The 21,410-nt window shown below is 33.3% G+C and overlaps 1 protein-coding gene across 1 annotated transcript; it reads right to left on the reverse strand.

Annotated features, from left to right (window-relative positions):
* Positions 1-2,154: 2,154 nt before the first annotated feature.
* LOC149726859 (clathrin heavy chain 1-like) lies at positions 2,155-21,058 on the reverse strand. Its single transcript, XM_089890250.1, has 33 exons — positions 19,904-21,058; positions 19,431-19,638; positions 18,894-19,043; positions 18,178-18,250; positions 17,840-17,999; positions 17,367-17,531; positions 16,059-16,232; positions 15,358-15,555; positions 14,476-14,583; positions 13,981-14,169; positions 13,561-13,743; positions 13,093-13,230; positions 12,637-12,858; positions 12,094-12,217; positions 11,629-11,774; positions 11,215-11,358; positions 10,594-10,736; positions 10,126-10,360; positions 9,651-9,773; positions 9,357-9,502; positions 8,860-9,043; positions 8,226-8,418; positions 7,707-7,864; positions 7,305-7,469; positions 6,890-6,997; positions 6,340-6,507; positions 5,627-5,776; positions 5,206-5,397; positions 4,611-4,718; positions 4,233-4,346; positions 3,417-3,638; positions 3,259-3,334; positions 2,155-2,972 (listed from the first exon to the last, which is right to left on the reverse strand). The coding sequence occupies exons 1-33, from the start codon at positions 19,943-19,945 to the stop codon at positions 2,821-2,823; spliced, it is 5,061 nt and encodes a 1,686-aa protein (XP_089746376.1). The 5' UTR covers positions 19,946-21,058; the 3' UTR covers positions 2,155-2,820.
* Positions 21,059-21,410: the final 352 nt, after the last annotated feature.

The raw sequence follows: 21,410 nt of genomic DNA on the forward strand, positions 1-21,410 counted from the left end.
CGAAAGACATTTTATACAAGTTTTCGTCTAAGGCCAGCAAGAATGCGAGCCGAATATCATAGTTGTCGATGTAAGAAACAATCTTCAATACATTTTAAAATTTAAATTTTGTCTTTTAGGTGTAAGGGCGCAAGTGATTTAGCTGTTTATTTATTTATTTACTACTAATTCTTCACACACGACGACGTAATCCGCTAAAGCGTCGAAATCAGTGTTAATGTAAATTTGTTTTGTTTCGTAGAAAATGTAGACAACGGTCTTACGAGCAAGTAAGCTATTTGGTTCCGAGCAGGTACAACATGAGTGAATGAATGAATGAATGTAACTTACTTTATCCTCGAGTAGCCGGAAAACGACAGTCGTTATCACACGAGTTTAACACCTCGTGTTTAACACCTCGTGCCAGCTTACGAGTTACCATGTATGTTACTTTGTGGGTGATAATTTTTGAGGGGATTTTTTTTTTATTTTATGTATGGCTGATAATTTAGGCAACCCATTAGTGACCACTGGGTTGGAGCAATTGCCGTTAAGTGTCTTGCCCAAGGACACATACGCCAATAATAGTAGCAGCGTCGAGCCTTGAACCCATTACCTCTGGGTTACAGGTAGGCGCGCTAACCACTATACCACGGCGCCGGACTAGTAATCTTACATTACGCGACCACTTTGGTTCCACTGGTTAAAATATTGCCCGGTTTGGTTTTAAATACGAACAGTGTCTCCGACCACCTATCAAAAGATAATTTCATACACTAACTCGCCACATCTTATTACTTGGTTATTACAGACGTGGTGATATTAAACGTGTTTTAACTCTGAAATGTTTTCGCAGATAATTTGGCAGGAAATATTGGCTTTGGTTTCCTCTATTGAGTTTGCAGTCTGTGATCGAAGGGTTGTTTTGCAAAGTCACATTAGTTAATATTCATTATTCTTATTGTTTGAATGCTGCATAGCATTTGAAACCACCATCACTCAATTTGTATTGGTATAAAAAACACATATAGTCTATATCAGTGCTCTTCAACCTTTTTTGGGTTGGTGAAGTCCTAAAGTTGTAGCGAAGAACTTATGCACCCCTGATTGCTTTATTGTAAAAGTAATGACGTCATCAAGGAGAAATGCGTGCGAGAATAAGTTCATGCTTAGTCCAAAAGCACCGCTTATCAAAATCATTAGAAACAGGTGGTTTGCGGTTAAAGAGAAGACCAGTTTCGCAAAGATAGCACCAAAAACTGAGGAAAAAACTGTAGAAAAGCGGCTAAAAAATTTTTTTTGTTTGTAATGCACCTTTGTATACCCCTTTTCACTGGTGCACCCCTGGCATATTTTGGTGCGCACCGTGCGCACCGGTTGAAGAGCACTGGTCTATAAAACTAAACAATGTTCAGGCGTTACTGAAGCAATTATGCTGATACGTTTAGCTTGAGTGGTTGATGTTGGTTGTCCTCACTAGGTGTTGCTCGGGAGTTCTTTTTCGATTTACTACGGCGTGCGTCGCGGGTCTCTTGACGAAGTAGGTGAAACGCAACCCTCGTATCTGAGTATATCTTTATTGTTGATTTGTATTTGACCATAGTATTTATTGTTGATTTGTATTTGACCATAGTATGGTGGGTGACACTGGGCCATACTTTAACAAGTGGAACTAAAGCGGTCGCGCAATGGAAGATTACACTCATGTTGTACCTGCTCGGAACCAAATAGCTTACTTGCCCGTAGGACCATTGTCTTTATTTTCAACGAAACAAAACAAATTTACATCAACACTGTTTTCGACGCTTTAGCGGATTACGTCGTCGTGTGTGAAGAATTAGTAGTAAATAAATAAATAAACAGCTAAATCACTTGCGCCCTTACACTTAAAAGACAAAATTGTTATATTTTAAAACTTATTGAAGATTGCTGCTTACATCGACAACTATGATATTCGGCTCGCATTCTTGCTGGCTTTAAAACGACAAATTGCATAAAATGTGTTGCGATTTTCATAACATATTGTCCTATTTAATACGCACGGCGAATGGCACGCGGACCAAATGCGAGACCCGACCATAAAATGTCGGACTACCGATTTCCTCAAGTTGACTGTAGTGCGAGAATCGGCAAGCTTCTTACATAACAGTTGCTCAATCCATAAATACGAGACAGTTGTTGTTTGGGTGATGGTGTATTATACAGTAATAATTTACTTTTTTACGACAGGAGATCAGAATGAATTACTTAAGCAGTTGTAATCTAAGTTACGACCTGTGTAAGAAATCAACCGACTACTGGATAAGGAAAATTGAAGCTATTCATTAGTTAGCCGATAATTTTAATAGGGACACCGATACTAAATACTAAACAGATACCAAGCGAGCAGTTGTTAAACAAAATAATTCTGTCGCAATCTTAACATCTATTTTGCTTACGTTTTTTTTTAATTTTGAAATAGCACGAACTATATAGCACTTTTGTGCGCATTCAGGAGCATCACGTGTGCTGTTTAGTTCATAATCAATCACTACTGAATTACATTAAAAATTCGTTTTGGTTGATTCTGTGGGAGACCACCAATAACACATAAGCATGAATATCTATTAGTTACTACGGTAAACGCATATAATATAAGTAGTGTGATCACGACACGCAGATACAAGGTATAATTACAATGGAAAGAAGATATGATGATTTAAATATGGCGGATAACTGTTTGGCCACGTTTTGCATTTTTCCAAAAAGTGAATTTTCTTCGTTTTTTTTCACCTTGCATGGTAGGGTGACGTTGTATGTCAAAAATATATGGAAATAATATAATATATTTGAATAGATTTCTTACATCCCGAAGTTATAGCCACCACCCATCATGCCAGGAGGTCCCTGCATACCAGCAGGAGGCATTCCTCCAGGCATCCCTGGCATCTGAGGAGCAGCATAGCCAGGTTGTGGATAGGAGGGTCCAGCGGTGATCATTAGGGTGGGGTTATCTAAAATCAAAAATAAATAGCATAAAAACCAATACGTTTTTCAACATATGTTTTGTAAAGTTAAGTTTTAAGTTTCTTCATTTCACATATATTCCCATTAATGGATAGGATAATTGATATGCACATTAATTGTTAAATCTTACACACAGGGGAAGTTGTATTTCAAGAGTTATACCATATAGTGACTTTATACACCTCAAGACTTTACAGTCATTTAAAAACATAACTTGGAGCAAAAAATTTATAAACTCGGATTCTTTACAAACGATAAACAACTATCACGCACCGTATACGATCGGCTTATTTTCTGTTTGTTCTTCTTCTTGTTTTCTCACATTTTCCGATGTTTCAAGTTTGTCAATCTGCAAATGCAAAAATTTTAATAAATTTTAATCAAAAACCTAAAATGTTTAAATTAAAACCCGTATATTAATATATACATACCCTTATTGTGTACTCTCTCATGACTTGAATAAGATATGGCATTGCATAATCACTGATTCCATGTCTCCATGCTTGTTCCAATACAACATCAGGTCGAAGCAAGTCATAACAGGAATAAAGTCCAGCAGAGAAACATTCGTATCTCTGTCTTTCAAGGAACCACTCCAACAATTCCTCTGCCAACTCTGTGTCCCGGGATTCCCCTGCATATGTCATTGCATCCTAATGGAAAAGTAAATGTCTGATTAAAAATGAATGTCTCTTGGTTAAGTAATTTTCTTAATCTGTAAGTGCGCATTGTGTGCACTTGTCAAATAATAATAATAACTTTATCTGTTTCTTTGATTACAGTAGTGAAGATTAAAATTTATAATTGTTTTAAAGTTAAACTAAAAGACAGGGTATAGTGACAAAACAACAGTTGTTAAAACATGCTTATGTTTTGGTTAAAACATATTTACATTTAGTTGGAAGAAAATAGGCAAGGTCACTACACCTAGCAGACAAACAAGCCATTTTAGTTTAATTATATCAAGTTAGTTTTCTAATAGAAACAAAAATATGCTTAACAAAATACACAAGTCCTTGTTTTGTTATACAACGTATATTTTCTAAAATAGAAAAAAAATATCAAAAAGACAGCAGCCAAGTTTCTTATTAAATTGAAGTTTTCATTTTGAGATTTCGATTTTTTAAAAGTCTACTACTGGTCCGGAAAATTTGTTTTGAAATTTTACTAGTTCGTAAGCTAATACAGTAGGTTGAAAACCATTTGTTAAAAAGGTAAAACATTACAAGCGTCCATGTAGGTGTTACCTTGTAGAGCAGATCTTTTTTGCACAACTCAACAGATTGCTTCCATCTGTTGTTTCCTTTGTATAAGTATGCTGCAATACGACGGAACTCAATCAACTCGTGTTTCTCTAAACGCTGCAAAGGAATTAAGAATAAATTTTAAAACAGAACTAAAACGATTTAAAACACTTTTGGCAAACTTATTTGCATTGGGCTGCTAAAGTTTGCTGATCCATCCGGGAAAATAAAATTCTATTCGCATTTTTGTAATTGGCTCAGTCTACAGAAACATATTTTGTAACAAAGTTTTATTTTAATTTAAAAAAATCTGTTTTATAAAATCATAATGAAATAAAGAATATTGACAATGATAAAACTTTGAAATAAGATTTATCATACTTGTGCAAGAGCAATGGTGTCAAAGTTATCATACGCATCAATGGAGTTACGAAGACCAGAGTAATCCTCTTCTTCAATAAGAAGATCATTCAATGCCTCATTTATCGCCTGTTAATGTTAAGTTTATTATTATAACAATGTTGTCTAAATTTATGTATTGTTCAACATAAGCTGATGCTGCCAGCAAAATATAAATCTATTATTACAGCTCTCCTGGCCATTTTGTTTTTTCTGTATCACATTTATCAAAATAGTAACTTAATAAAAACCTGATTTAATTTTTTTCCGAAGAGCTGCTTTATATAGGTAATCTTTTGTATAAATATAATAAAATTATATTCTGCAAATAAACTTTAAATAGAAAAACTGCTATGGCAGTTACACTGTGTGGTTTCCAAGGTATAAGCAATTTTCCCATGTATTTGGTAAGACTGTTCTACCAAAATCGACACAAAAAGTTAGGAAAAAATGCAACAAAACACGTAGCATTGCCTAAAACAATATGATGATAAATTTTCGAATTAGCAGTTCAGAAGTTGCAAAACTTTTTTTATCTTGTCTTTAAAAGGATTTTATTTAAATATGTTAACAGCACCTTGTTGTTGTGTGTCTGCACGGTACGCAGATATGGTTTGACAAGTGGCAAATGTTGAACTTTCCTGAAGAAAGCAACAGCTCTTGTGTGGTCCATACGTGGTGACAATACGTTGAGTAAGTCGTTTATAAGCATGGGTTTGTAGTCCAGATAAAACTGCAGGGATTTGTAGTAGAGCTCAATGTTGGCAACCTGAGTAAAAAAAGATGATTTGGATTATATATATAATAAATAAACTTAATAAGAATTATTAATCGCCTGGATATGTTTTCAGCTTTTTAAAAGTTATATTTTGCATACTACATTCTACAACTTTTTACTAAAACATTATTGTTTATTAAGTTAAAATTTCGAGACAAACTTGAAGCAGTTTTATCACTCAACAGAGTGCCAAGATACATTGTTTAATAAAGTTTATTACCTTGGTTATAATATCTTTATACTGTCCTTCTTTCCATGCATCGGTGGGATGAGCCATCATGGTAACAATGGCGTTATCATATTCCTCATATTTGTCATACAGGAACACCAACTCTGCCCACAAGTGTGCTTGTTCTGCAGCTCGAAGAACCTGGGTTTAATATCAACTGTTTTTACTTGGTAAGACATAATTATGAAATTAATTCGCAAGAAACTCCAGAAACATACCTGGTTTAATTGAAAAAAATATTATATATATTAATCAGAAACATAAAAGCACCAAAAAATTGCAAATATATTAAACCTCATAATTTTAAATGATAGAGATGCTTTACCTCAACAATATCTCCATGAACTCTAAACCAATGTATTTATATCAACTTATTTGTCAGCTTTTAATGAAACACGCATGTTTGGTTACTTAACTACTTTCAAACTTCAGCCAAACACTGATGTTATTACATCTTATAATTTAGACCTAAAATTATGGTGGAAATAAATAGTTTCTTGACAAATTATATTTTTCAATTTTTTGGTACTTTTTTTTTTATATTTTGACAAATTATATTTTTCAATATAACAAAACAATGGTTTTAGCATAGGAAATGACACTGACTTTATTGAAACCAATATTTCTTCTGCTATGTGGTAAAACTTCACTATAGTTGGTTTTAATATGAATACAATTTAATATCTATCAATGTCCTCATTTACCTTGGGGATGTTGACTCTTGACCAGAAAAGTTCAAGATGTTCTCTCATCTTCCCTGGTTTATACTTGGAGTAAAGGATGGCAAGCTCCGTGAACATCCCCATGTGAGCACGCTCAAGTCCAAGAGCAGCCTCCAACATCGTGATCAACTCTTCAAAGTATCCGCGGTCCTATTGAAGACAATCATTTTAATGAAATGAAAGACAAGATGGAGGTCATTAACAGAAAATTAAAAAAAAAGAAATGTTGAAAATATGAAATAGTAGTCGCAAACCTATTGTTTCAAAATTAGTAATTTATTTAGATTTGCTAAAAACAAACAAAATAAGAGTAAACTAAGTGGCACAATACTAGATATACAGTGTTATTTAAATATAAGTTGCAAAAGAATAAACGAAGTGAAGTAAAAATTAAAGGAGGTGGACAAATGGATCTGATAAAAATATCAAACATTTTATAAAATTCCTATAGTAAAAAGGTTCACAAAAACTTGGAACCATTCATATAAATACACTGCCGTTGTTGTAACAACTAACAAAATACTCCTAATACCTGGTAGTAATTAATAAGTTCTTCCAATTCATCAGCATGAACAACAATGTGAAGGCCACATATTTGTGCGAGACGAAACTCTTCACCATCAACACAAGCAAAGCAAACCTGGAATTAAATTTTAGGAAAATGTTTATGCTTGACCACTTTATATATATCATCTTTGCCTTGTGGAAAAAAATGTTGAATTTATGTAGAAGCATAGAATGATAGCTTCATAGCTAAACACCTATTTTAAAGTTATATTATTTTTACTCCCTAAGTGTTTTTACTAAGTTGTTGTCATGCAAAATATATTCTAACAAAGCTATTCTACAAAATTTAGTTTTCGTGCCGAGGTTTAGCAACAAAAAATAAATTTTCCATAAAAAATGGTTGCTTTGAATTTATATAATAAAAATATTAAAACATTTACCTCCTTCCATGTTCGTGTGGAGTTGGCTTTACGTGCGGAATCAACAGCAGTTTGATATTCACCGAGGTGGACGACCGTGGATGCGAGCCGAGCAAAGTTGGAGATGTTGTTGAAGAGAACCTTGGCTGCCTCGTACATCTTTTGATCATAACATCTGTCTCCAACCTGAAGAAAGCGATACATTAATTTTACAGACTTCAACAAAACTTTTAAGGTAATGTGTTTTCAAAAATAAATTTAAACTTAACAAAAAATCTGTAATAATTACATATATAATGGCATATGATTTTGGTTAAAACTATGAAATGCATGTTAAGTAAGAGTCGCTTACATTCAACAGCTATTCATTGAAATTGCTTAAATAGTTTTTTGTTTTATTTAAACAGAAGAAACACACGTCACCTGTTGTATGTTGGCATTGTTTGGGCCACTAATAAACTCTTCAAGATCTGCGAGTCTGTTGGTTTTAGCGAAAGCGAAAACAAGTTCCGTCTCAACATAAGATTCTCGTGCCTTCTTACGAGCCATCTGCAAGTAACGAACCAAATCCTCCCAATTCTCTGCAAATATAAAAACACAGAATAAAAATATATATATTTTCTAAATGTAAAACTAAGTTTCTCACACAACATTACCTATCTTGGATTATATGGTTTGGACAAGAAAATATTAAAATATAGTAATACTTTTAAAGTAGTCCAGTTGATAAAGGGCTTCTTTAAAAGGAGATAAAGGGCTTCTTTAAAAGGAGCCCTTTATCTCTGTCTTTAAAATTGTCTAAGCATACAAATTATCAATACATACATATTATCAAGTACTGTATAACTATGAAATACCCCATAAAAAAATGAAATTGAACAACAAGCAAATTACAAGCTGACAAAATGATATAAAAACATTTTAATATTTTACAAAAATTACCGGATTTATTTGAAGCTTCCACCACCTCCATGTAAGAGCTTGGATCATCAGCTTTGATGTAAGAATCAATCGCTTCCTTTATCATTCCGGAGTTCAACTGAGCTCGTGCCAGTTGTGACCACACGGTGGGCTCGTTGCAACGTTCCGCAAACTCATACGCACGGTCGAGGTTTTTCACATGCTCGATCAAAACCTGAAAATTAATCAATGATAAATATTTTACTTGTCTCTAAACCCTGTAACACAAGGTGTCACCAGAGTCTGTATACAGTTTGTTGGGTTACTTAGTAGTGGTGGTTCACTAAACACTTTAACGGTTATTTTAAAAGTATTACCTGTTTTATTGAATAATTGTAAATTGGTTTTATAAGAATTTTTTTTTGTAACAAAACTGGAAAAAGTTTAGAAACAAAATGTTTTATTGTAAATGCTACTTCAGGTTTTATATTTGCGTCACTGTTTAAAAAATTAAGTTACTAATCTTCATAAACATGTTTTATATGGGGTATCATGGACTTGTTTTAAAATATTTGGAAAAGTTTTCTGCTTGACAGTAATGCAGATTTTTGAAAACCATATTTTAACTACACTGTATAAACCAGAATTACTTCCATAATTAACAATATCAACTCACAGAGATTGCAGAAGTGTTGACGTCAAACTTGTTAAATATCGCGAATGCTTCCTCGAAGAGTTCGTTTTCAATGCAAATATTTGCGATATCTGGAGCATCATAATTATCAAGTTGAGTGATGTAATCCATCACACGAGAGCTGTCAGCTTTGATCGCAGTGAGAATCAAGAGGTTCTGGAGGTTCCTAAATACAAAGATGAAACAACATATTATTAAACAAAGAAGCATTATTATTGCCTGTTTTAAATTGAACAATAAATGTAACACTTCAAAAACCGCACAGGTTGTATATGCGGCATATCATATGAATATTTTATATATTTTACAATCAATGCTTTTCATAAAGGAACAGTCACAAAGTTGCATACATGGTAAGCAGGAGGTGCTTAAGTTGACATATATTGTGTGCAACAATACATTTGTTGCATAATGTCTTTTAATTGCTTTGCATCTAAAAATAAATGGTGACTGTAATGTTGATAATACAAAACTGATACCTGTGATCGGAAAACATTGAATTATCCAGCACGATCTTCTCCAACAACTCAATGAGTTCATTTGGAAGATCCGCTGCCATGAAAGCTTTCACGGCAACCGAGATTTCATCTGGGTCTTGTGCTTCACCAAGTGCTGTCTGCACCACCTGGATAATTTTAAAAATAAAGTTTCTCTAAATCTTAAGGCCAGTTTGGCAACTTTTAAAAAAACTCTTAAGATTTAAGATTTAAGATTTAATTTAAATTAGATTAAGATATAAACAGGCATTAAATAATAAAGAAGTCTCAATTTACCTGATCAATAAGTTGCCTCCTGTATTGGTTTGTATCTTCCAAAACTTTTCCCCACAACTCAACGTCCTTTCTTCTCACCAAATATCGAGCTTCAGATTTGAACAAGGAGTTTTCATTGCAAAGCTGGAATACAAACAATGGTTAGATGAAACACAATTAGAACACTGGTCACAAATATGTCTTTGCTAGCGGTATACTGTGTATTTTTTTTAATGAAAATAAACAATTCAGCCACATTGGGAATACAAAAACAACCGTCAGAAATTATTGAGTTCATTTTCCCATATTAAAACCTTCCAAGAGTTAGAACATGGATGTCTGATTGCACACCATGCATGGTGCAAACAATAGGAAAATTTAACATTTTCCCTAATTGAAAGGCATAAAACTATAAAACGAGTTAGGTTAGATTATAAATAAGTAGTAACATAACATAAGTTTGTTTTTGGAATATGCAAAGAAATCGAATTCTTACCCTGATAAGTTCATCATCACACTGGCCACGTTCGTAGCAAACGCAAGCCATATGTGGATCTCGCTTCTCGCAATATTTACCAACCACTCGACTATCATAGAATGGATTCTCACGCAAGAATCGTTCAGGGTTATTGTTTGAATCGATGTAGATCTTAGCAAGTGCATTGTGGGTAGCTGGTTCCTCGGATCCTTCATGCACACGCGACTCCAACCATGGAAGAAGAAGTTTCAGCCTGAAATTAGAATTTTTGTCGGTAACATTTGGGAATAAAAATTAAAAAATGTTTGGATGTAAGTAATAAGGAAAATTGAAAATAAATTGCAAACATCAAATTTAAATTAGGAAAACGTTAAAAATATTACACGAGTCCATTACTTTGCAACTATAAAAAAACAGATTTGAAACCTACAAAAGTAAATAATGGAAAAACAAAATGAACATCCTGCATCAAAATCCCGGCATCACCTGTTTCTCTTCTCAACTTCTTCCACAAGCTCATCTGTAGAAAATTGTCCTCTGACGACCATGATCAGGTTCTTGATGGTGTCCTCCTGACAATCAACATCCAACAATCCTCCGACAACAACTGGGAGACGAGAAGGATTCACCTGAAGATTGAGAGGAAAAGATGATCTTAAGAAAAATCTTGAACAAATTACATGTTAATGTATTACTGGGAAACAACCACTATGCAACGTTTTTTTTCCATCACATTTAGCATTAATCATATACAAAAAGTATTTAATACATTCAATTTTTAATAGAAGTCTTTTGTAAATACACATAACACATTCTATTGAATGGTAGCCTACAACAATTCTGGAATAACTTTTTGTAGATGTTTTGGGGTTTTATACAAGAATGTTGTTTAAAAAAAAGTGATTTTTTATAAATTTCAGCAAAATAACGGAAAACTACTTAATCTACATTTATACAATACAGCATATAAAGGGTTCTGTCTTTTGTTCTGAAAAATACTGTTTCAACTTTTCAAGCTTACTATAATAGGTCTACCCTTATTGCAACATTTTATTATTATTATAACAACAAAGACTTTTTTTTCAAAATTCTTAAACTAGATCTAACCTTCTGCACATAGATCTCAATATACTTTGGTATATTGTTGCGATACAAATAGAGGACGAGATCGTGAACGAAGTCAAATCGATCGCACACGATGATCAATGGAAGTTGATCCGTCAACTTGGCTTCTTTTAAGAAGTTTTTCACCTGGAGAAAATGAATTAAAAATTTTAAATAATTGTTATTTTGTCATCTTAATACAACACAGTCATTATTCAAGGATAGAATAAAATATGACAAGGTAAACAGATATAGACACTAAAGACAGGTAGTAAATATGGCAGATTGAATAAATTCACTTGGTTACCCTATTTTTTAGAACAATAATATGCAAGGCAAGCACTCAAAACTGATTTATTTTTGCACATAAAAGCACTGTGCATTTAAACTAGAATATTGCCACACTATCACACACACCTTATCCGCATCATAGCAGTTGCTTTCACGACAAATCCTCTCGACTTCCTTGATCTGACCTGTCTTACAAGCTGCTTGTATGTATTTGAAGTGAACATCAGGATCTTGACTGAAGTTCACAATCGATCCAAGGAAGTAAAATAAACCTAGGAAAAAATAGCAGCATATTAACAAAAATGCAGAGTTCTAATGAAAAACCATCGCCATGTACAATTAACTTTGTTAACAGTAATAAAATGTTAACACATAACAATGCTTTTGAAAATTCTGAATATTTTAATATAAAACCTAACAACTGCATATCAAAAACTTTTTGGGGAAAACTGGACATTAGCATATATATTATAACATTAAGTTGTTTTTAAACTTTTTAACCACAAAACAGAACAGACTTAAACAAAAAAACTAATAGATGACCATATAAAATAGTTTAGCTTATCATTTCATTATGTCTTCATAACTCACCTTCGAAGCTTTTAAAGGATTCAAAAACCTCAATTAGCTTTTCAGTTGTAAGTTGCTCATGGTATTTTGTTGCCACTTGAACACAAATCTGTAGATTCTGTCGAATGTTAGCTGTCAACATCGCCTGTGAAGAAAGATATAACATTGTTAAATAGACCCAGATGTAAGTGTATGCCTAGACTTTCTGTGTGGTGACCCTTTAGGTTTATCAAATATAAGTACCATCATAATTTTGTTGCTGCATATGCTGTTACATGCAAATTAAAGATGCAACATTCGGCTTAATTATCCTTAAACATAAGTTTGTGTATTTTGTCTGTATTCATATTCAAACTGTAAAATTAGAATCTTTCAGCTTTGGGTTGTGGAGTTTTTACTTTAAATGTTGGGCTTAAATTGTCAGATTTAAAAGGTCATTATTTTGACATTGAGTGTGGAAACCAATGCTGCTTCTCTTGTGTAATTAATTATTCTTATCTATTAACTTTTCATATTGTTAATATTTAACTAAACATTTCAAATTTTAAAATAAGCAAAAACAACCTTCAAGCATTCCAAGGAATCTTCAACTGACAAGCTGCCGAAGTAGTTGACCAACCATTCAGGGTTAAGCAGATGTGTGTGGATGATGGCACGTTTAATATCATAGAGGTCCACAAAATGTTCAAGTGCTCGTTGCAACAGACCGGCTTTCTCACATAGTTGCGCAACATGGGCACGATCGTAATGGGTGAACATCTGGTTGCCAAGAATGGCATCCGCAACCTGTATGTGTAGTGTAAGAAAACTAGTTTAACAATTTTCGTGACAGATCGTTTAATAAAATATTGTTCCAGACATATAACATGTTAAATAATTTTATAAAATTGACAAAATTTTGACAGGGAAACTTAAAAAGTATGGTCTTCAATTTTTTTATATAAGTTTCTAAATCAATCTCTCCATTTTTTTATAGAATCCTTTTATCTAAAACATATCCAGAGTTTTCGACTGTCGAACCTGTGGGGCGTGCATGAGGTTCATCTCAAGCAGGCGTGTCTGCAGAGCTCCTTCTGCTGGTCTATTATTTTTCAATGCATCAAGGAGGAACGCAGTGCATTGTTGGATGAGGTTTTGTTCCATGAAAACATCCACAATCTGTGAATATATTTCATCATCAACATTATTTTATTCTTGTGTACCAAAAAATAGATCAATATGAAAGTATGATGATCACTTGAATATTTTCCCATGAAAGGATAACTTAAGTAATAACATGTGGTGTGTTATGAAACATATGCAGTAACTTTGTTAGTAATTGTTTCATTTGTGTTTTTTGGCACAACATTTAATTGGGATGAGCTATTTCTGAACGTTCAATTGCAAAATTTACCCTTTATGTCTTGTCCAATGCTGAACAGGCCAACAATAGCACCAACACATATAATTTATAATAAAAATAATTTTTTTTTTAAACCTAAAACAAACCTGAGCAACATCCGCGAGTGGTTCATCATCTTGTACCAACATCATCGCAAACTGTTTTCCCGTCTCCGGATTAACCCGCATCACATTACGGAGGAGGAAGACATAATCGGGAGTGTAACCGACCTTCTTTGCATACATCACAATCTTCTGGAATTGCCCCGTCTCCGCAAAACACATGATCACCTGTGGAAAGTAAACTGGTGTTAAACAGGACATAAAATGCTTCTTACGATAATAAAAGGTGTTCCAAATTACTTTTTGGGGTTAGTAATAAATATTTAAGCACTATTGGAGTTAACTCTTGGAAGTCTGAATTAAATTTGTATCTAATTTTGAATTAGTCAATACCAAGCTTTTCAAAAATTAATTACTCAATAAGTCGCTATTTGTGTTTGTAATCCAGTAATCTGAACTATTTACCTTATTAGGAATAGTTGCCCTGAGGTAGATAGACAGGGCAAGAGTTGAATCAACAGGTTTCACGAGATCTCCAAGCTCTTCAGAACATTCAAGTTTCTCATCCTTCAACCATTTCTCCATCAGATGTTTCCTTCCTTGTTGAAGCACCGGTCTACATAACTCCAGTGACTCAAATTTGTTCAGTTTGCCCTGTTTTTTAAACAAAATGTCATTTGTTTTTAAAGTAGAAAACGATTTAATAATTTATGTTTTAAGCAATTGAGATTTACCAAACCTATAAAGCCAGAATTATCATAGCTTTTAACAAATTTATTTTGCAAACTAACAATTTATATTTTTTTACAAGTTGACCAGAAGATTGGATGTTTGAATTGTAATACCAGAAGTAGCAGTAATGATAGGTAGGTTAAATATTTAAAAAGTGATAACGGTTTTATGCATTTGGTGCTTTGAACAATAAATCAGTAAACAAGTTAGTAAGTATGGCTAGTTTACCTGGTCCAATAGAATGCCAAAGTATTGCAACAATGGTGGAGAGTTTTGGCCTGGTTGGGCAGGCACGGAGAGAAACTTCTGGATGGTTTGGGAAGTCCTCAGGATACCCTGGATGAAGAAATGGTCATTTAAATATTGTACGAGTTTTAAAGAATACTTTTTTCCTTATATTGGTCACTTTGAAATGCTATGGCCATAAAGCAGAGGAAATAGGGACAATCCTTCAACTTAAACTTAAATATTTTGCTAGTAAAGAGATTTCTAAAATGTGATGTAAAGAGTAAAGACCTTCCAGGTGGGCCACATAATTTGTATATGATTTGTAAACCCTAATGCATGTATTGGTAAATTAATGTTGGCATATCATGAAATGGTATGCTAACATACAAGTCAAAAAGAGTGGCACAGAACTCTCAACAAATATAGTGAATAATTAACTGAGCTAATAAAAACACAATAGCCTACTCGAGCAACGAATGTGTCAGGTGTATGCAGGATAAACTACAAAGTTCATAACAAGTTATGATGTAATGCTGAGGCCAGCAACAAGTAATGTTAGGTACATGCAAACTTTCGTTTCAAACTGCCTCAACTACAAACGTTAAAGTCTTATTGAATAAAAATTAGTCTGTGTTGTATTACCGCATGTCTTAGTGCTTATGTAACACATTTCCATAAGTACGTACAACAATAGGTAGTTTTTAAAACTTATTAAAGTTTTTTCACTCCTGCCAAATTTAAATATAACCATCCCATTAACCCAACCCATATTTCTGTGTCCTATTTTTGTTCAACTGTGTGTGTTTGTTTTGTACATGCAACATTCGAAATGCAAAATTGAACAGCCTTGTGTATCAACCACAAGTCAGACGTTAAACTTACTTTTGGAGCATTTGCAGCAACTTTGGCCGCCTCAGTGTAGTTGCCTTGGGCAAATAATGTGTTGAATTTTCTAGAGAAGAGTTCATCTGCACCACCAAGATTGTTACGAACAGCAAAACGAAGAGCTAAGTCAGGGTTTTGTAAAGTGTTGGTTATGTACGGCACCACATTTTCCTCATCTACAGAAACTGATAGAACCTGCATGGAGACAACAGGTGTGACACCAATATAAAATGCACATATATAGAAACATTAGGGATGTGCCAAAAAAAGCTCTCGTTTGCCGAACCCCCTTGCTTTATAGTCAAGCTTGGTCAGAGTACCGGGCACTAATAACAACAAGGAGCAAATTGCACAAGAATAATGACATAAAAGGGTGGTCAACCGGAAAGGGTTTGTAATCACTGCAGACACTGCTCTATATCATTTCTGTATATATTTTAGTTGTTTTTTCCGTATGTGGGCCAAGATTGCTACAAGCCCACACTACTGCGTGCAATAAAAGTGAAGCTCAGAATTTTGAGTATTAACATAACACAATTTACGAATTGACAATTCTAACTGTGCAGCATAACCTATTGTGGGTTAAAGATGAATTAAAAGGTTTTGTGCAGTTACTTGTTTTGCTGCTTATTGATATTTTTAGGTCCATATCAAAAAATGTTTACACCTATAAGTAAAGAGATAAAAATGTCAATCACCTGTCCCTTTCTGTTGACTCCAATAAGTCCTCCAGTAGCTTCATGAGGAGCAGTGACGAAGATGGTATCGGCACTGATTCGGTTCATAAAGATGCATACAGCAGTTTCAAGATCATACATATGAATGTATCCGTATTTAGTCACCACAAACACCACATTCTGGTTTGGAGAAACCTTATAAAATAAAAAGTAACAATCAGCTTTATTGCATGAATTACAGATTGTAACAGAGAAATTAAAGTATTGCGCAATGCCAAGTTGGTTAATAATTGTCAATGCTTCACATAACAACTAGAATAACAGTGAAGACCAATACTGTGTGTTATTTAAATGTAAAACATAGTGATATAAATGAAGTCACAAGCAATATTGCGACACTCATAAGATATTTCACAATAATACAAGTTTTTCAGACGTTCAGCAAGACAGTTCAACTTCTGCGTTATGAAACATCTAAAATAAATTATGTTTACGTGTATCGGTATCCCCACTACAGCACAATTGCAAAACACTACGGTCTAAGGACTATGCCAATGTTACACAAACAAATTAGAGTTATGTATTTTTACAATGCATTTTATATTTCAAATGCCTGTTCAAGTAAATAGAAATCAATACGATTTCCTTTAAACCTTCATCCCCAAGGAACACAAACACAACTACAATGAATGTTGAACTAATCAAACGTTTTTCCTAATTACTTCAAGGACGACTAAACCCGATTGGGCGTTTGGAACTAGTTCCCAGTGGAAACATTAGCATTACATCATTATACCAAATTAATTCAACATATAAGGTTAAGGTTACAACAACACTAACAAAATATATGTATTACTATTAGCCTATACATGTAATTGTTTGTTTTTTTCATTAACACATTATACCAATCATACATTAGCTTATTAAACTGTTTCTGCTGCTAAAAAAGTGAATACTAATTAAAGTATGTGGCACTCTTACCATGGTGCGTATTGTTTCAACTAATTTGAGTAAAGCATGATGGGCAATCAATCTAACACACTGTGCTGTACAGTGGTACCAGCAAACAGGAAATACGCTTATGTGGCTGGAAAGAAATTACTAGAACTGTATGTTAATGTATGTACCAGCATTATTGGATCAACTTTTGTATTTGCTACTTACTGGAGACCAAAAATCTCATTTATATCGGAAATATAAGAAACCACAGAAATATAACAAAATCACCAAAAGTTGTTTTCACAATATAGGCTATTTAAAATAAATTACAAAATCTTTAAACAAATCCACAAAATCAATATATATTTATTATAAAATTTTGTTTCTTACCTGCATTGCAACAGGGAAATCATTAGCGGCCTCCGGTGGAAAGAAAACGTCGACAGCTTTCTTGGTGAATGGTTGGTTGCCTGCAGCTGGGGATCCAACCTCGATGATATGAAGTTTGCCTCCTTGTGGTCCTCTTACAGCAAAACAGAAGAGGGTCGATTCTTCCTGTAACATGAATGATAGTGGTGTGGTTTATTGGTGTGTGTCAGCCATCATTTCAAAACCAAGAAAATAAACAAGCTAAGGGTTTAAGGTCAGTGAATAGGGTTGGGTTTAGATGGTGTAAACCAGAGGTTAGGGTTTAGAAATGTCAAATCAAGTTCATAAATAAATCTCCTACAAATATGTTACTGTATTGTGTGACATGTTTTATGTGAAGAAGTTTAAAATAAATAATTAAAAAGAATCTATTGGGACAAGATTACAAACATCCCATTTATCAGGTGATTTAAGCGATTTAAGAAATGTGTTACCTTATTTCCTTCAAGTTTAATTTGAGCAAAAGATGCAGCATGTCCTTCAATTGGCTGACTGACTCTGCGTTCAACCGAGTAGAGTTGCATTGCACCCACCACTCGATTGGCTTGTGCGGAAATCCCAATCAGTAGCAACCACTTTTGTTTAGCGTCCGTCCTAAAAATAATACATATAATAAACATATAAATCTAAGAATCTGAGTATATAAATAAATACACTTAGACTGCAGTCTAACCAAACTCAGATTTTCTAGGTTCGTTAATAACACATTTTTTATTGTTTTAACTGAAACTTTAATACTTTATTTTAAAAGATTGAAATAATATTTATTCACCTGTAGTTAATGATCTGGCATTTGGCAAGACTTGGATGTTTGTCAAACATTTTTACCGGTTGTTGGGAATCTCCTGGAAAGTAAAAGTGATTTGAGATTTTTTGTTATATTATTCGCAAGAAATAGCAACCTTTTTTGTTAAGAAAATATAAAACAGTTTTAATGAATAATATGTTGACAGTATGTTTATTGTTTCCTTGAATAAAGTTAATTTGGTATATATATATATTATACATAAAGTGAAGAGCACACCCTGCTCAATCAAATCGTTTTTTGCTGGTCTGAATCTAAACCCATTTTTCGTGCAATCTACCTCACTTAAACGGACTACATATTGACAAAAAAGAGTTTCTTTAATGTGCTTTTTTATCAATCAGACGCAGACATTTGCACTATTTATTGAGCAAAAGAGAACATTTTTTATTCTTTATCAGTGTCTACTGTCTAAAAAGAAATGTCTTCAGGGTGCTGCGTGGAGTGCGTGCATATTCGGACAAGTTTGGCTTGGTCCAAATGTGGTCCGATTAAGTGGGGTTGACTGTATATTTTTATAAAAAATAATTTGTGTCCTTAAGTTTTAATATTTAGTTTAGATTACCTTTATCATGAAACAAATCTAAGGAAACTTATTGGGCCTATATAAAATAAAAGATAATATTTAAGATTAAAATATTGTACCAATACATAAAACTGCACACAGATGTTGATATGATTACCTTCCATGCTCCAGTGATATACAGAGGTTTCAGTGACCAAACCAACCATGTTGGTTGATATCCACTTCCAAAACACCACATCTTCTGTCATGGTGTGAGCTTTAAGTTTTGATTTCATTTCCATGTTAAAAATCTGAAGTGTGCGACCCGCTATAAAATTCAAATGTTAAATGGGTGGATGACATTGTACAGTACATGCTTTTTCTGTATATGGTCAGTTGATAGTCAGTTCATTTTCAGTTAAAATATAAATGTAGATGAGTACATGCTTTTTCTGTATATGGTCAGTTGATAGTCAGTTCATTTTCAGTTAAAATATAAATGTAGATTGATATTCAAATCAATGATATTGACCTATCTCTGTTATTTATTGATTTTAAGCAAGTTCGCACATATTTTCTTTTGAATTTCAGCTGACCAGATTTTTAGGATATTTCAGTAGGGCAAATAATTTTTTTTTAAATATATATTTATTATATATATATATATTTACTGCTAGAATATAAAATTGGACCTATAAACAAACACAACACATACCCTTCAAGGCAATTACTTTGCTTGCAGGGTTCATGATTGCTGACTCAGCAGAAATAGGTCGTCGAATCGGATTTGCTGAGTCAGCAAGATCAATAATGACAACCTGAGCCTGATCAGCCACTTTTTCTCGCACACAAATAAATTTATCTGATTCCATTGTAAGAGTGGAGAACCCGATATTTGCTGCGTTGATGCCAACATTTTGAAGCTGAAAATTTAAAAAATCTAAATTATATGTCTACTTTAACAAAAGTTTTTTAGCATAAATATAATAGGCTATATATTGTACATAACCTTCCATTTTCTCATAACATTTTTAGCTGTGCAAAGTTAAATAAGAAGACAAAAAAGCATGTATTAAGTTAATTTCCCTATAAAGCCCTAATAAATATACACAAAAGAAAAATATACCATTCCTTGTTGCAAAAATTTAACATTCAATCTGGAGAGTTATTGATGTAACAAGCTGTTACCTGAAGATGTTCTTGAAATTTAATAGGGAGATTTTGAGCCATGATTGATGTTTAGATCAAAATCGATGGAACTTTATATGTTTACTCGCACACACACTGAGTGACAGAAGTCAGAACAGTGACACAACTTATTAATGTATCTATGCAAGGGCTGGTTTAGCTCTTACGCCTATAAATAAGAAGAGCAATAGGTAAAACAAGGTTATCATAACATGTAGTTGGTGACTTAAATCGAAGACAAACTCTTATATTAACTTTGAAGTGTAAGGCAGGTATTTCTCAAATGATAGAAACAAATCGACATGTTAAGGTAGCGCATTAGCAAGCAAGCTAAATCTACTGTTTCAAAATCGTATGTAATTTGCACATACAGAACAAATTGTATATATATACAGTTTATTAAAAAATCATGCTAGCAGTTTGTCGCAATCCAAAATCATTGTCTCCTTATACTGCTGGCTAGATAGAGTTCGATTTTCAAATATCATCATTAACAATTAAATTATTTACAGACAGATTATTCATGGCATTACAATTTGCACAGTATGAATGAATAAATGAAATTTATTTTGTCTCTTTGGTCACGATAAGAAGAACAAGAGAGTTGATAAAAAGCGAAAAGACGGGTAGTAACGGTAAAACAACAGTTGTTAAAACACGCTTGTTGATAAAAAAAAGAAATAATGTTTTGGATAAAAGGCGTGACCGTTACACCCTACAGACGATACAATTTCAAAATTAAATAAATAACATTTAATTAAACATATTAAAGTTCTAATTGGAAGAAAAGTGTGTGTATCATAAACAATTTAACCAAAAAAATGAAACTAAAACCGGGAGAAACCTACTATAACTAACAATAACATTAATTTATGGTGAAGTTGACAATCCTGGGGTTTATAAAACTAAACCTTGGTACAGACATACTAGATACCATCATGTGTTACACAGTGTAAACATCTAAAACATGCGAGTTTTACCATGAAAACTAAAATATAGCCTAGGCCATTAATATTATCAACCGGTAATCTTTAAATAAATACCCTGAACTAACGAATATTCTCACGTTTAAGGTGAGAAAACTAAGGAAGTTAAGTTCCTCAAATTATCGCCAATCCCAAGAACCTCGCCGGTAAAATACGTAGCTTGCTGACGTCACAATGGCCGTAGAAAGCAAGACCCGAAGCCGCCCTGTCATGTGATTTAAATGCTAGGTCAAGCGTGAAATATTGTGGTAACCTGTTATGGTGCTAAGGAAAGGGAGTACATGGAATAAGATTGATATTGTATATGTATTTTAACATTAATATATGTATTAACAATGCTTAATTGATTTGTTTGGCCGTGGGAAGCGGGATAAAAAAAGTTGCACAATAAGCATTGTTAAATGTGTCCTAAATGTTCGTTATATGCCTTTCGAATACCCATATTTTTTTACGTATGACTCGGTAACGTATATAGGCCTAATTTTTTTTTTATGTTAAACTTGAATAAGAAGACGAATTAA

The sequence above is a fragment of the Ciona robusta genome, chromosome 12 (assembly GCF_009617815.1).
Source record: "Ciona robusta chromosome 12, ASM961781v2".
NCBI classification, from domain to species: domain Eukaryota; kingdom Metazoa; phylum Chordata; class Ascidiacea; order Phlebobranchia; family Cionidae; genus Ciona; species Ciona robusta.

What these genes read in the sequence shown, in the direction of transcription:
- LOC149726859 (XM_089890250.1), bottom strand. Translation starts at nt 19,945, where the DNA reads ATGGCTCAAAATCTCCCTATTAAATTTCAAGAACATCTTCAG. An exon ending in AATTTCAAGAACATCTTCAG is followed by an intron (nt 19,639 to 19,903) that starts GTAACAGCTTGT and finishes TTAAATTTTCAG; the next exon opens with CTTCAAAATGTTGGCATCAA. An exon ending in TTGGCATTCTATTGGACCAG is followed by an intron (nt 14,170 to 14,475) that starts GTAAACTAGCCA and finishes TTTAAAAAACAG; the next exon opens with GGCAAACTGAACAAATTTGA.